Source organism: Zonotrichia albicollis, chromosome 2 (assembly GCF_047830755.1).
Source record: "Zonotrichia albicollis isolate bZonAlb1 chromosome 2, bZonAlb1.hap1, whole genome shotgun sequence".
NCBI classification, from domain to species: Eukaryota; Metazoa; Chordata; class Aves; order Passeriformes; family Passerellidae; genus Zonotrichia; species Zonotrichia albicollis.
In genome coordinates this window covers 28,135,714-28,151,018 of record NC_133820.1, presented here as the reverse complement: position 1 = coordinate 28,151,018, position 15,305 = coordinate 28,135,714, and the positions used below count along the sequence as shown (strand labels likewise).

At 43.5% G+C, this 15,305-nt stretch overlaps 1 protein-coding gene across 4 annotated transcripts in view; it reads left to right on the top strand.

Moving 5' to 3' along the window:
- NHS (NHS actin remodeling regulator) overlaps positions 1–15,305 on the top strand; it is a 244,250-nt gene that overhangs the window by 215,956 nt on the left and 12,989 nt on the right. For all 4 annotated transcript variants that reach the window (XM_074534661.1, XM_074534660.1, XM_074534662.1 and 1 more), the window contains exons 2-3: positions 4,741–4,893; positions 7,106–7,239. In XM_074534661.1, the coding sequence (XP_074390762.1) occupies positions 4,741–4,893; positions 7,106–7,239 (287 nt within the window). The remainder of the gene's footprint in view (positions 1–4,740; positions 4,894–7,105; positions 7,240–15,305) is intronic.

Here is a 15,305-nt window from a genome sequence, read left to right as displayed (position 1 = left end):
TGGCATATGCTAAAATGACAGGTCAACCACCTTAATGCTGGAGAAGAAGTGCTTTCCTAAGCAGAGCCTGGCATGGGGCTGCTGGCCACAGCAACCTTTGAGTGCATCCTGCACCCCTGCAGCAGGGTGTGCAAAGAGGTTTTACTGAGTGCCTGGCCCCAGCACCTCTGCCTCCTGCAAAGGGCTTGGCTCATTACAGCCTCTCTTAAGCATAACTGGGCTCTGGAATAGGCTTATTCACTAGTCTGATCCTTTTTAATTTTGGGTTTTGTGTTTTGGAACCTGGATACTTTAACAAGGATTCGGCAGCTGCCAGTTCAGTTTTGCCTGTGCAGAATTCAGGGCTGACAGCTCTGGGTGCTGGCCCTTCACATGCAGGCAACCTCCTTGCTCTCTGCTCCAATTCCCTCCAGGCTGTACACTTCTTCACACCTTACAACAAATCTTGTTTTCTCTCTGAACCAGGAAATATAGGAAATTATCTTTTTTTCTTTCTTCCCCTGACAGATAATAGCAACTATAATACACACAGAAATAATAGAAAGTTGAGAAACAGAAGGGTCTGGGAAGGGGGGAGGCAAGTGTCTGTAGAAGCAGACGGAGTTGTGGGGGGAAACCCCTGCATCTATCAAATAAATAGAGCAGAAATCTTTCTTGCTTGGCCTTTGTGGTGTTATTATTAGAACAAACACGCCTGAGTGCACTAAAGCCGCACAACCTTCAAGCATCCACATCCAGCTCTGCTATGGCAGGATCCTTTTTCTGCTTGGCAAAAAGAGAGAGAGAATGAGAGGACGTGAAGATGAGAAAGGTCTGTACATTATAAATATGATCAACTTCAATAAAACAGCTATATGGAAATCTTCAAAAATCTTCTTGAGAAGAGCCATTAGTGTATATCTGTTTGACATTGGTTGTTAGGAAACCAGCCAGTGTTAATGGATCCCCAGAATGGAATAGAGAATCCATTTAAATGGTCTCTTGTCATTTTGTCATCCCACAAGACAAAAAAAAAACCAACAAACAATTATTTTAACTCAGGAATGAAATGTAGTTATAGTTTATGTAATTCACTTTGTATAGTCTAAATTGATCAAAGCACACACTAAAAATATGTTAACAGACTATATCTGATGCCTGAAATGTAGCATTTCCTATCTCTGTATTGGTTTTTTTCTCATTCAGTGTGATGTCCAGCTGTTAATCATTTAAAGACTGTGGCTTTACAGTTTCTATATTGCTTTATTTATTGTGCATGTTACGATGATGCTGAGGGGCTACAGCCACGTGCAGGCTCAGCGTTGTAAAAACAGCCTGCAGTGTAAAACACTGAGTGAAGGAAGTGCTGGCTGAAAGAGATACCTTATCCTCATTTCACAGAACAGAGATATAGGGAGCCTTACTATTTAATGCCAGCTCCTAGCAAAACCATATGGTAAAGCTTTGACTGCACATTTCTTCTAGATCTCAGCCCAGTGGTCTTTGTTTGCTGAATTACCACAGGGGTGGCTTTTTTCTTTTAGTGGAAGTAAGAGATTCAGTCCTATGAAGAAAATTAGATGTTCAGTAGTCCTCAAAGCTCACAGTCCACTCCTGTGGTTGCATCCCCTGGCTTCAGCTCCCAGCAATGGTGCCCAGCTCCCAGGGGCAATCAGTGAGGGCTAGGCAAAATGTCATTGCAGAAGAACAGGCAATGTGCAAAGGACAGGGAGGGACATGCAAAGGACAATGTGCAAGCAATGAAATGGAAGCAGGTCCTTTTTTATGGCAGGCTTTTACTCACTGGTTAGCTTTTTCCCTCTTACTTCTTTCCAGGAGATTTTTTCAGAGTTTTGCTGCTCTGAGGTTGGGATGCTGTTCTACAAACATTCAGACTAACTGCATTCATTGTGAGTTTATACTTACTTACTTATCCTTGGGCCAGCATTGTCCTCCACCCTACCCAGTGCTGCTCCCTCCCTCTGAGCTTCTTCCCCACTGCAGGCTGGGAACATTCATCCCCTTGCAGCTTTTTCTGCAAGCACTTTTGGTTTCTATTCTGGACCTCCTAGAAAATCCACTCCAACTTTGGAGTATTTTAAAGGACTGGTTAGTTCAGTGAGTATTGTGCAGTATTTCTGTTTTCTTGGTGTCAGGGGGGTATATTCCCTGTTACCATGAATCAGAACTCCTGCAGGGAAAGGTGAGAAGACATGGATGGGTGCTGGCTGGGGCCATAGCACAGGGCACTGTAAGCTTCTTAATGCTCTATCATTTGAAGATAAGCAATGTATTTGTGGTTTTTCTCCTGGGACAGCACTCTGCACAGCTCTGCTGGCTAAGGGAGACTTGTTGGGTGGCTAAGGGGTTATGCTATTTCATCTGTCAACAGCAATGTGTGTCTGCAACAGTAGGTGTGTAGCACAGCTTGCATGAACTTGGTTTCATTTTTAAGTCGCACACAAAGTATATTAACCCAATTCTCACTCCTATTTGTAAAACACAGTTGCCAAGACTGAAAGAGCTTTCTACAAGCTAAATTTTGCAGCAAAATCTATTTTAGTCTGATGAAATGTCTTAAAATTTCGTAAGTAGGTAAAACTTTCCACTCACTTACTGATATTCATCACAGACAACTACCAGCACTTCAGTCTAGACAGATTTTTCTGGGAGTAGGAAGGAACTGCTTGTGCCTGCCTTTTCATGAGCCTCCAGGGTACACTGTGTGATCAGGAATATCACATGCCCTAGGCAATACAAAGAATGGGTGGGGTATCATTACTACTGCGTACAAATTTTTGTCTTGAGCTGAGATTCCCAAGGAGGAAGTGTGGCTCAGAACAGGATCAGGGCCTTTGTGGCTCATACCTTGTATGCAAAACAGACATAGTGCTTTGTTACCTTTAAGGGGTAAAGGAGATATAAAATCAGCTCCTATGAGTGAGGCATTTCCCTACTGCAGTGGTAACAGACAGACAAGCCATCAAAAGCTCTGCCTGCAATTTGGCAACATTACGTTTTTGCAATGTCAAAAATTTAATTAGTAAATCCTCATGATGAACAAGCACTGACAGGTTGCCATCATTCATCCTACTACCTTCCTCCTCTATAATTTTTTCTCCCCCCTGTGCCATTCCTTGCACTGACACCATGCCAGTCGCAAGGAGCAGCACTAAAAACGTGCTGAAAAATGACTGAAACCCCACCTGCAAAAATCCACTGATAAGCAAAGCAAGACTCCCTACCAGACAGAGTTTGGGGTCTCTTCATTTTTGCTGAACCTCTGAGAACCTGAACTTCAGCAGGTCTGTTCATCATACCATACCACCACCGCCATCATGGCACCTACAAATTTTGGTGAACTGCTGGGGTTTTTTTCTAATCAAAGAAACTGATAGTCTCTCATTATCCCACATGTGGCAGCATGGTTCCTAGGTTTCTCCTCTTCTGTCTGCACCTTTATTCTTCTCCAACTGTACTTTCCCAGTTCTTTCTCTACACAGAGCACTGCTATGCCTTCAGGCTGAGTGAATGTTGTTTTGCATTGAAGAAAGGCACAAAACAAGATCAAAGCATCTCCACCAAAGAGCCGTCCTCTGCCATGGTGCACTGTCTACCCCTCAAAAAAGCTAAGAGAGTGCACAAGCAGGAAAGTAGATGAGACCCTCAGGCATGGGAAGGATGGTAGTGCATGGCCAGCGGGGATACCAGTGCGAGGCACACTGGTTCTCTGGCTGCTGACTGGGAAGGAAGCCCAGGAGGCACCTCCTGTGCCCGAGGGTGCCTGTGGCACACTGTGCTGTCCTGTGAGCACAGCAGCTGCAGCAGCTCCTTGGCATTGGACTGGAGCCTGTCTGTATCAGTGCCTGTGGCAGAAGGAACAAGCCCAGTGCTACCCCTGAGGATGTGCCACCTGCTCTGCTGTGTTATGTGGGCTCAGGATGAGCCTGCTCCCTGCTCCTGGCTGGGGCAGAGTGCTGGCATCTCCCATGGCCCTCCACTCCTGCTTTAGCCCTTGGAAAAATATCTGCTATGTACCCTGAGGCTGGGAGTAGTCTATGGGACTCCCATGAGTCCCAGCACTCCTGAGAAAATATCTCGAACTTTTAGTGGACTTGATTAATGTAATTTTCAGAGGCAGACTTCTGGGATTTCTCTTTGGAGGAACTGAAGTGTTCCTGTCCCTCAGAAGTCCCTGTCTGTTAAAGAAACCTCTTTTGATAGGTGACAGTCAAAGTCTCCCAGCAGGGCAAGCAGTTAATCTCAGTTGTTATGCCCCAGCAGGCAGTGAACTAGCAACCTGTGTCAGAAACTAGTTGTGTGTAACATGATGTAGTGAAAGAGCACATTGGCAAGAGAATGAGTAAATGGGAGACCTATTCCTCCCACTGCCTTTGCTCAAAATGTCACTGTGGAAAGATTGCATAGCTTCTTTGCATTTTTGTTTTGCTACCTATAAAATTATTATCTCTTTGTCCATTTATATAAGAAACTGATATAGTATCATTTCACTTGCTTGCCTCCATAGAGCCATTTGCAATCTGGTAAAAGGGCATTGCCTAAAGGCTAACTGGTATAACATGATGTGGAAACACAGAGAAGATAATGTTTGCTGCTATTTTATTGAGAGTAAAGGTGCTGTAACAGACCCAGTGCCTGTTCTTGACAATACAGTTCCAAGCAAAAACCTTTCCTTTTTAGCTAGGTTGATGGAAGAGAGACTGGAAGTCTTATGTTGCACTCTATTTTTTTATCCTACAGCTGTCTCCAACCTTGATGCAGAGAGCAAACTGAGTGTCTATTACCGAGCACCTTGGCATCAGCAAAGAAACATCTTCCTCCCCTCCAGCAGGCCGCCGTGCGTGGAGGAGCTGCACCGCCACGCCAAGCAGCACCTGCGAGCCCTGCGCAGAGGTGGGTGCTCCCCCTGCTCCAGATCCCCACAAACACCTCTCCAGGCTCCATCCAGGCAGCAGGGGGATGCTCCCCCTGCTCCAGATCCTCACAAACACCTCTCCAGGCTCCACTCCAGGCAGCAAAGAATGCTCAGGCACAGGCACACAGAACTGTGGACACTCATCTACATTGGGACTTAGGTGCTCCTGCTAAGAAATCACAGAACTGTTAGAATCACTGGATGGTTTGGGTTTGAAGGGACCTTAAAGATTATCTAGTCCCAACCCCCTCACAAGGGCTGAAACAGGAGCCCAGTGGTATCAGTCTCCACAAAAACTGGGCTGTCTGCTCAGGGTTTCCAAGCATGATACTGGAGGATGCCTGTGCCCTTCAAGAGTGGCAGCTGAAAGTCAGGTGACAGATATCCTGGATGGCTTGGAAGGGTTGGGCACGTCTCCCCTTCCCAGGCTAGGGAACATCTTCTTACATCACCTAACAAACTGCAGATCGGTGGTCTCAAAGCAATACAGAGAGGAAGCAGGAGCAACAAGCTCATAACCAGGCTCCTGGATTCCTGCCATAAAGAGAATTTACTAGATGCAACATCTGGATGGTCCTACAACAGCACATTAAGGGGAAGGCAAAAGATGGGGAAAGGCCAGTTTTCACTGGGAACCTAACCAAGGGAAAATTATTACCAGGACATAAGACAAAGTAGGCAAACAAGCCTGTCTTTCTCCTGTGCCATAAGGAGGGACAAAACCCATGCAGGTCACACTTAAAATATCCAGCAGCAGCCTTCTGTCTTGAAGTGTTTTGCACCAACAGCTCTAATTGCCTTGCTCATTTATTACTGTTATTAGCTTATAGTAATAATCGATTACTTAGAACTGCAGAGCATCTGTTAGCTGGATAAGATGTTCCAATTAATCACGACATTTGACTGTCTCTGCACTGCACTATGTCTTCATGGCATGGCAGAGAGTGATACAGCCAAATTGCAGCCACAGTAGTGCTGGAATAGAGAAGTCCTTTTCTGTTCTCAGCAGCTCTGCTTTGCAGTTGTCCCAGAGCCAGGCTGATCTTTGCCTGCCATCTTGTGGGCAGGAGAAATCCTGACAGCATCATGTGAAGGCAGCTCCAGAAAATGTCCTATCATTTTAAAGTTACAAATCTTTGTTTTGGCAGTTTCCCATTCTCCACAATTTATGGGGCAGCTGTGCAGGTTCAGCAGGCACCTTGTCATGTGCTGCTGTATCTTATTTTCCATGCATACATGAGGATGAAATTTTAGTCTGAAATTTATTCTAAACATGTTTATTGTGTCTCAACTCTCTTTTCTATCAGAACTTCATTATCTCTTTATCTGTTTAATCAGGAGCAATTAAAAATGAAATTTTAGGTCAGAAAATAACTATGCTGGCAGCAAACATTGTTGACTGGACCACAGCTAGTGGAGCAGGTGAATATGTAATCTCCTTTCAGCAGCACTCCATGCAAACAGCAACTATCTGTCACCTAAAATTAGAGATGGGAAGTCCATGAATCCATTCTCCTATTCACTTGGAAAGTTCCAGAGACTTGGGACTGATGCTGGAAGAGGACTGAATATTGTGAGCCCATGCTGAAGGAAGACTTCTGTGCACCTAGGGTGGATAAAGATCTTGACCTTCCCAGGATGATCTCCTTCTTGCTGGAACCTGAGCATTACCACTGCAACAACCTTCATGTTGTCAAGCCAATGCTCAGGACCTAACACTGCCATGCAGCCAGGGAATAAAATCCCACCTGGAGCTGTGCTTCTGGTTTTTCCCCTAAGAGTGGGAAAAGTTTATATGGGTAGGATGCAGGCATAGTTATTGCATCTCAACATTTCAAGGCAATAGGAGCTGCAGGCTCCTGATAGAAATCAGGCCTTGGGTCTCAAGTGCCTAGAAGAGAGCTCCATTGTCTCTTGGGATAAATGGTGTAAATCTCATTTGGGGGCAATTCAGCTGCAGTGCATATGCTGAGGTGCCCTGTATGGGCATTGCTCTTCTGGGCACACAGATGACCACTAAGTGCTCCTCCCCTTCAGCTGCAACAGGGATGACTTGTATCACTCACTGGGGAAGAACCTTTGTCTTTGGAGTCCATTGTCCTGTACCTGTGTCTGTTGTGCTGTTAGTAGAGATATTTGTATGTTTTTAACACTTGGAAAGACTTGTGTCTTCTTTCTCATCCAAAACAGAACATCGAAGCCGAGGTGATAACAGAGAGCAGAAAGTCCAAGGCCCCATTGCTGTGGTGGCTCCCCCCTTTCCTCCCTTCCCTGCCATCTGCAGCCAAAAGAAGCAAGCGATAAAGGACCGGCATTTCCTACCAGTAAGTCTTTCACTACAGCTACCACATACAAATACCTTTTTGGCATGGTGGGACCCAGGTGTGGCAGTGCTTCACAAGTGCCCCCTCTCCAAGCTGATGCAGTACAATAGAGCTGGCCTTAAAGACTGTCAAAGCAATACAGAGAGGAAGCAGGAGCAACAAGCTCATAACCAGGCTCCTGGATTCCTGCCATGAAGAGAATTTACTAGATGCAAACATCTGGATGGTCCTACAACAGCACATTAAGGGGAAGGCAAAACCCCAGGGTGGCAGTTTCCAATCAGAAACCTCTTCTTTTTTACCCATGGCCAGCACACAAATGCTCTCATTCACACTTTCCTTCACAAGTCCTCCAAATTCAGCACTCAGGCTGTAGAGGTAGCACTTTTAGGACCCTCCCAGAATTTCAGAAAGTGCTGTAATTTCAGCCCTCGAATTAGCATTGCCACGAGCAAAGAGTTCAAGGGCTTTTGAGTGCCAGCTTGAGGCTTGTGTTTGTGCAGGAGGTTCAGGACCATGACCCCAGCTACAAAAAGCCACACTTTTCATAGTCCTGTTTGGCAATGTTCATCTCCATGCAGTTTTTCAGATGTTTCATGTCTCACACATGTCCTTACAACCAGCCAAGCAGGAACTCCAGCTGAAGATCTGGTCCTGTATATCCGTGCTCACTTCTCACTGCTGCATTGATTTGAAATCAAGTTAGTATTGACAATATGGTATTTATCACTGTTAAAAGAAACATGCTAGATTGACAGCTTTAATTCTGATTAGGTCCATAATTCCCACTGGCTTCAGCTGGACTTTGGTATTTTTGTGGCTCTGGGTGTTTTACCCACAGAAGTGCCATAGTAGCTAATTTTGCCCTGTACTAAGAGCCATTGCATTATTTAAAAGGTGTAGGTCAGACCTGGACTTGGCTTTTAAGTGAAGTGTTTGTTTAATGCCAGCTCTAGGTCAGGTTGTGATAGGTCTGCTCTGCATCTGCCAGGTCGGGAACACTGGCATCTCAAGAGATGCTACACCTGTGAGTACATTATAAGCTCAGTGATGATTCAGTCACCACACTGAATCATCATTTACTTAAAAATCCAAGTGCATTCATCCTAATCCATTGTATTAATCATATTTAAAATACTATAATGCTAAAGCACTCACAGTGTAAAAGACACAGTGTAAACGAGTCACACCTGCCCAGGGACCAAAATATCAGCCAATCAGTCCATAAGAAAAGTTCTGTTTCTCATTTAAAAAGCATGAAATACATAATAAGATTTGCATTAGTTTGACTGCTTCAGCTTTTTGGCTGCTTACCTGGTTAATTTTGAGGACAGCACCACCATCACTGCAGGCTTTGAACAGGTTAAGTTTGCAGGCCTTATGATTCAACTTTAAGGAGATATCCTGATGGTAAAGGACAGCACAGAAGAGTGTTTGAAGACAGAAAGAAGAAACAAGATTACTTGTTTCTTCTTGATAAGTCATCATCAGAGCTAGTGCTGTGGTAGGGTCACTGAAAGGTAAAGGGAAGGTGATGCCATGTTAAGGATCAGAACTAGTTACAGATGATAGTTTGGACAGGCTATTGAACATAAAGCTCTCTTAGTATCAGATGGGGAATGAGGCATCTCTTTTGAAATTGCATACACAGTGCTCAAAGGCCTGAATCTCTGCTGTGTTTGGAAAACAACCAGTGCATTTTATACATTACTTCCATCTGTGGAGCAGAAAATAATAACAACTAGTGAGCAACTCTCTGACCCCTGTATTAGTTGACAAAATTAAGTCATGCTGAATGCAGATGTCTTGGCTATATGTGAAAGTCCACCTTTTTCTTTTCAAGAAGGAAAACATTAAACTTTGTGCCCACCCATATCAGACCTCCTTTTGGAAGCTGACCAGGTTCAGTGTTCCCCTAAGGAGAAGCAAACAAGAGCTCTTGGAGGGCTGTTGTTCTGTTGATTTCAAGGCATCTGGCAATGTTCTGCTCTGGAAATTGCAAAAACACAGCACACAGAGTACTTCAAAGTGCCTTGACCAATTTCTGAGAAAACCCCTCGTAAATGGGGCAACTTAAAAATTGAAAGAGAATAAGGCAAGATGAAGCTGCACACAAATGTTCTGTCTGGCAGAGATTAATCAGAGATTGTTACAAGACACTGCAACAGTGAATAGCTAATTGATATTGTTCCATCCTTCATGATATAATGATACCATTACAAGAAAAAGTTGAGGATGCTGTAATTGGCTAGCTTGCTCTTTTTGGCATAAGCTTTTTTTTGATCGACATCTGCAAGACTTTATCTGCTTCAGGGACTGCCAGTAATGTTTGATATCTGATTCCAGTTGATGGTATCAGCAAGTCATCCAGGAACTAAAAATGCTAAATCCACAAGAATTTGTATTCATGGCACAGCAGTATGGTGTGTATTCCACTCTTCTGATGCACTGGGAAGGTGCTGAAGGGAGCAATACTACACAACAAAAGAGCCCCTTTTAGTGTTTCTTTTAATTAGGAAAGGGATCAACAAGAAGCTGGGAAATTTTTGAAAGTTACAGGGTCTGACTTTTCCCAACTGGCTATCTAAGTTAAATGCATGTATTAAGAGACTCAAATAAGAAACTTGATTTTGAGGAATGTTCATATTACCACTGTGAGACCTGTGGGAACTACCACTACTGAAAGTTACTGAGAAAACAGGTCACTTAAATCTGAGTCAAGGTTCCCTATGCGTTTACCTTTTGGCTGCTGCTACCAATTAGGTGGCTATGAGGTCTTGCAAAGATCTTGCATATTGTATACTAAAACTAGAGAAAATCAATCACAACAGATGAAGATTCACTTTTAATCACAGCTCTGTTCACAGGGAGAAAGATGCCAAAGTCCCATAAATTCTGAGAAAGGACAAATGAATTCAAGGTCAAAGCAAGTAATGCCAATATAAATGAGTCTGGAAAGACGTTTTGGACTGTTCCATCACAGGATCGTTTTGTTGTGGAGAAAGAGTACTAGAAATGGAATAGGCTCTTTCATGTCTACTCTTGTTACAGGAAATGCCCTGATTGACTGATGAAATGTCCACTTAGCCCAAAGGCCAGAAGGGGATCCTTCAGGACAGAGTATAAGAACAGGGCATGGTTTATGTTGTTTACTGTCCCATGATTTAGCCTTCCAGTCTCATACAGAAACTGGTTACAGAGTTCCTGGGCCAGAGATCAAACACAGCCACCAAAGAACCTCTCTGAGTTGACTGTGAGACTTGTTTAATCTAATTTTTTAGCAAATTTACACCTTCAGCCTCAACAGCATCCTGGTACAATGATTTTAAAAATCTGTTTGAAAATCCAGCTTTTGTTTGTTTCAAACCCAGCATCTCATAATTTGTTCATATCCCTTCTGGTTCTCAGACTATGATAAACAGTGAGCATTGCTTTCTCATTCCCTTTCTCCATGCTCCTCATGGTTTTGCACACATGACTTAACTTTCCTATCCATTCCAGTCATTCATTTTTAAAGCTGAAAAATTGGCATACTTAGTCTCTCTCTACACTAAAGAAACATAGAACCAAACATATTTAAAAGTATAATTCATTCAGGCATTTTTGCCAATGAAGAAGAAAAACTCAAATTAAACCAAAAATAATCTGAGGAGAGTATGAGAAAGTTATGGACTTGCTAAAATGAGGAAAATATTTCTTACACATGTTCCCATGACAACCCTGCCTGTAGCACTGCTGAGGCCAGTCACTGAGTGTGAAGATGCTGTGTCATTCCAACTGCATTTCAGACCTCTTTTTAATTTTTTCTGCATTTCTTCTTTCTTGGGTTTCCCCAAGTCCAGCCAGCAAGGCTCTGAAATTTCTGTATTCCAGTTCAGAGTGTTATGGGACCACACTGTCTCAATCCCCACGTGGCACAGCTATTACAATAAAACCAAGGAGATGGAGCAAGGAATTCAGTATTTGGAAATCTACACTCACAATTGCACAAATTTCAGGGTCAGTTTATTCATAATTATAATCTGAGCAGGAATCTAAGGGACAAGAAGCAGGAGGTTTTTTTCCAGACAGGGTTTCTTTGTCCCTGATGCCTCAGCTAGAGCAAATAATGCATTGGGAAATTTTATTCCATTTCCTTGCCATTTCAAAAATATTCCCTGTGGTCTGCTTTAGGATGCTTTGTTTACAGCAAAGGGAAGGAAGCACAACTGAATTTACTAATTTTCACAGAGTTTTCTACTGAAGCCAGATGAAACCTCAGTAAGAAACAACTGAGTTAAGGGACAGGCATGAGTTGGGCTCTGCACTTTCTGTGTGCAAATCCTGCCTGAAGCTGTTAGAAATAAAACCTACCTGACTTTATTCATCAGACAAATCTTGTATAGCACCATTTGTGCAATGAGCCTAATAACTACTACCTGTATTGTGGGATGTTTATTTTGTACCTCTGTCTGCTGAAATGCCATGTGTGGTATGACTTCTGTCATGAGACATGTCTCAGTTTTGTCTTTACCTTGTCAAAACACCGGAGCCACACATTAATTGTTAAAGGATTGTCAGTGCTTTAGCTGATCACATTTGTGATGCTCCAAAAGAAAAGAAAACACCCACAAGCAGATAAGAACTTGAGGAGAGTGAAACATACAGAAATATAAGCAGTGGGAGCAGGCAGGTGAGCAGGGTTGTGATTTGCAGCAAAAATAGCACTGCCAGAAATACTCCCATTATTTTCTCTTCAGCATCAATTGACTGTATAAGAAAGCTGCAGTATAGTTATGAATTTCTAATTAAGTAGTCAACTGTGCTCTGAAAATACTGGAAAGCTGGTAGCCTTTCATTAGTGTTTCTTCTCCTTTCTCTAGACCTTCTGGTTTTTCTATCATGTAAATAAATACCATTTTCCTTAACTCCTGTGAGTTAAGGAAGCAGCAAGCTCTCCCTTTCACAGGCAGAGAGAGGGATACACAGAGTTCAACCAGATCTCCAGGAGTCAGTACTGTACCCATGTGAATGTGGGATTAAACACTATTCATTCACACTTATTCTACATGTTGCCTTTTCAGTGCATGAATGACTGTTCTTAAATGAGATGTCAGGATGTGCTGTACACCTTATTTCTGTGCTTCCACACGGTGACAGCAAATTGTATGTATGTTCTGTTTGCTGGAGACAACGGAATATATAATGCTTGCAAATGCTGAAGCAACATACTGATGCTCTGCTTGGGTGAATACCACCCACTATATTCATAAGGTTATCCTTGGAGGGAAACTTCCCCCACCCACTGCAACAGAAGCCTGAAGTTAGAAATAATATTGATCCCTTATACTTTTTGTTAGCTGCAGCTTTTAGGCAGCAGGAGTCAGAAATAATCATCTGGAGAACAGCACTGTGCAGCAGCATGCACCAGCCACCTCCTGCCCTCACCAAGCTGTGCCACCCCTGTGCTGCTGGGGGCTGTGACTCTGCCTCCTAAATCTCTTGTGAGATAACACCTTGCCTGTCTCATCAAACACAGCTGAGGGGGAAGGAATCAGCGCAGCCATGTCTAAATTCAACAAACATGTTGAGGATAAACGCTCTTGATGAGGCTTTAGCATTCTCCATCTTTAATTAACTGAGGAAAAATTGTTTATTTATTCTTGGGTTTATGTTTTCCCTATCACCACTGCATTGTGTTCCATAAGCCCTGTGCACAAACTTTGAAATCCCAGAATCTCCTGTAAGGTAATTACTATAGGTAAGGCAGGCTAGGTACATGATGTAACACAAATGATGCTTCTTGAACCAGTATTTCCTATATGTTGAAAATGCTGAACAATGTCTCAGTATGTCTCAGAGCTTGGGGGGATGGAAAAGAGAAGAGGGGCAGAAGTGGCATTTTTGTCCTGCAATTGACCCATTCATTTCTTTCTCCAGATCCCAGCTCTGGGACAATAAATGGGGCGGACTCATAACTTGCCAGGCTGGCAAGTTTTTCGACTGCTGATTTGCTTCTTTGTCGCTGTCCTGATGAAATTTTAAGGTTTTAATTAATTAAAATGGTTAATGATGAGTCCTGCCTTACATATGTGCTAGTAATGCTCTTCCTAAAATCAGGGTGTGAGTGTTCAGGGGTGCTTCCTCTCAGCCCAAGTTAAGTGCTGAAGGAAGGTGAGCTGAATTGCTCCTCAGCAAAGCCACTATCTCTTTCTCTACAGGGGAAGCTCTGTTGACCAGTCAGACTTGGACATCTGGGTATTTTGTTGTAGCACACAGAAACCAAAGACTCTCACACTGAAGTGACACAGAGCACTGAGGAATCAGGTCACGTGCATATGCAACAAGATTTTTACTGCAAGGCAGTTTCACGAGCACAATAGCACCTCTGCAAGTGAGGTTGATGGGATAGCTCAGGAAATAAAAATGCTCACACATGTCAGTGACAAATCCCTATTGAAGCAATCATGCACCAGTTTAGTTTCAAAGCAATCTTAGCCCATTAAAGAAAAATGCACACTTAAAAGTATTCTGGTTTTGTATTTAGCAGAATAATTATCACTGTTTCTGTTTGCCAAGCACACCCACACAAAAGAAATTCACTTTTAAAACTGCCTAACTTCAGATTTGCCCATCAGACCAGAACAGCCTTGGGTTTATAATAATAATTTCTTGCTTAATTATGTGTTTACTCAGGACATTTAGAGATATTCTGGTTTCCTGAGTGAATGAGAACTTTTGAAAAGCAGCAGCTCACTCCCTCCCCCAGCATGGAGGTGTTGAAACGCTGAGGCTGCTGCTCTGTGCCAGCATGCCTCAGCTGCCCCGTGACAGGCACCACATGGGAACAGGTACTAAGTGACCTCAGGACCCCTTGGCAAGGCACTGGTAGGAACACCTTCCTCAGGAGCACAACTGTGACAGCAGAAACTGAAATTCTGCTGGTCTCCTTCATTTTTTGTCCTATCTCTAATGATAAGAATTTACTTAGGAAGTTTGTCCTGCCATGCTTAAGCAGGGACCTGAGCCTCTGGCACATCAAAGGACGGCTGTAGGTATGTGGAACCAGACCAGGTGTTTTCTCAGAGGCAGCTGGCAGAGTGGCACATGGTGAGGCAGGGAAGTGCTGCACTGATGGACAGACAGATGGGACAGACAGATACCATACCAAGCAAGCCATACCTTGCTTGTCTGACTGTAGCCCACACTGCTATCTCTGAGAGCAAAGTTGAGGTCCTGCTGTTGCTCTCATGGACAGGTTTGCCCCTGGGTGGTTTTGCATGTACCTGCGCTTGAAGCTCAGGGCAGGAGGTCCCTCCTGTCCTTTTCTCTTTGTGCACTGACAATCACAGGCCATGGGATATTGCAAAGATTTTCAAATCCTGAACTCTTGTCACCTCAGCTGCATTAGTTTCCCTGTCCTGACCCTCCCACAGATCCTCTAGCACATTCCATGAGGAAGCTGAATTTCCAACATCCTGGTACCTGCAGTCAGTCTGCTTACAGCAGGTGTCTGGAAACTTGGTCAGAGGAACATCCTTGGGTATCTAAGGAGTAAGGAGACTGAAATTGTTGATGTATTCAGTATCTCACAGCCCACTCTCTGCATGAACAGAGAGGCTGCTCCTGAGATAAGGACTTTTTCCAGCTTGGGAGAAGTGGTTTTCCACTGGCCTGGGCATAAACTAAGCTGCTGTAAATGTTCACTGGGAACAGCTCTCTTTTGATTTCCCCCACTCTGGTCTCCTGTAAGCCTTATGGACAGCTCATCTGGAGGCTTCCCATGGGCACACAGAACTGGGGAAAAGCAGGAGATGTTGCGTATCTAGGAAGAGAGTAGGACAAGGTGCAGGATTACGCCTTTTGAGACTCACTACAACTTTTTGTCTTGAGAGGAGACCATATAATACAAAGTCTTTCAAGGTCAGGTTTCTTCATCTGTCACAGTAGTGTTGATAATGATTGAAAATGACTAGGAGGAAAAACACTGGTAGAATTATCTGGCATTATTAGTCTAACTAATGCATGGAGAAATAATAACTCCTACCAAGAAACATGTTCCAGAGTTGTCAACAGATCTGTTTTAA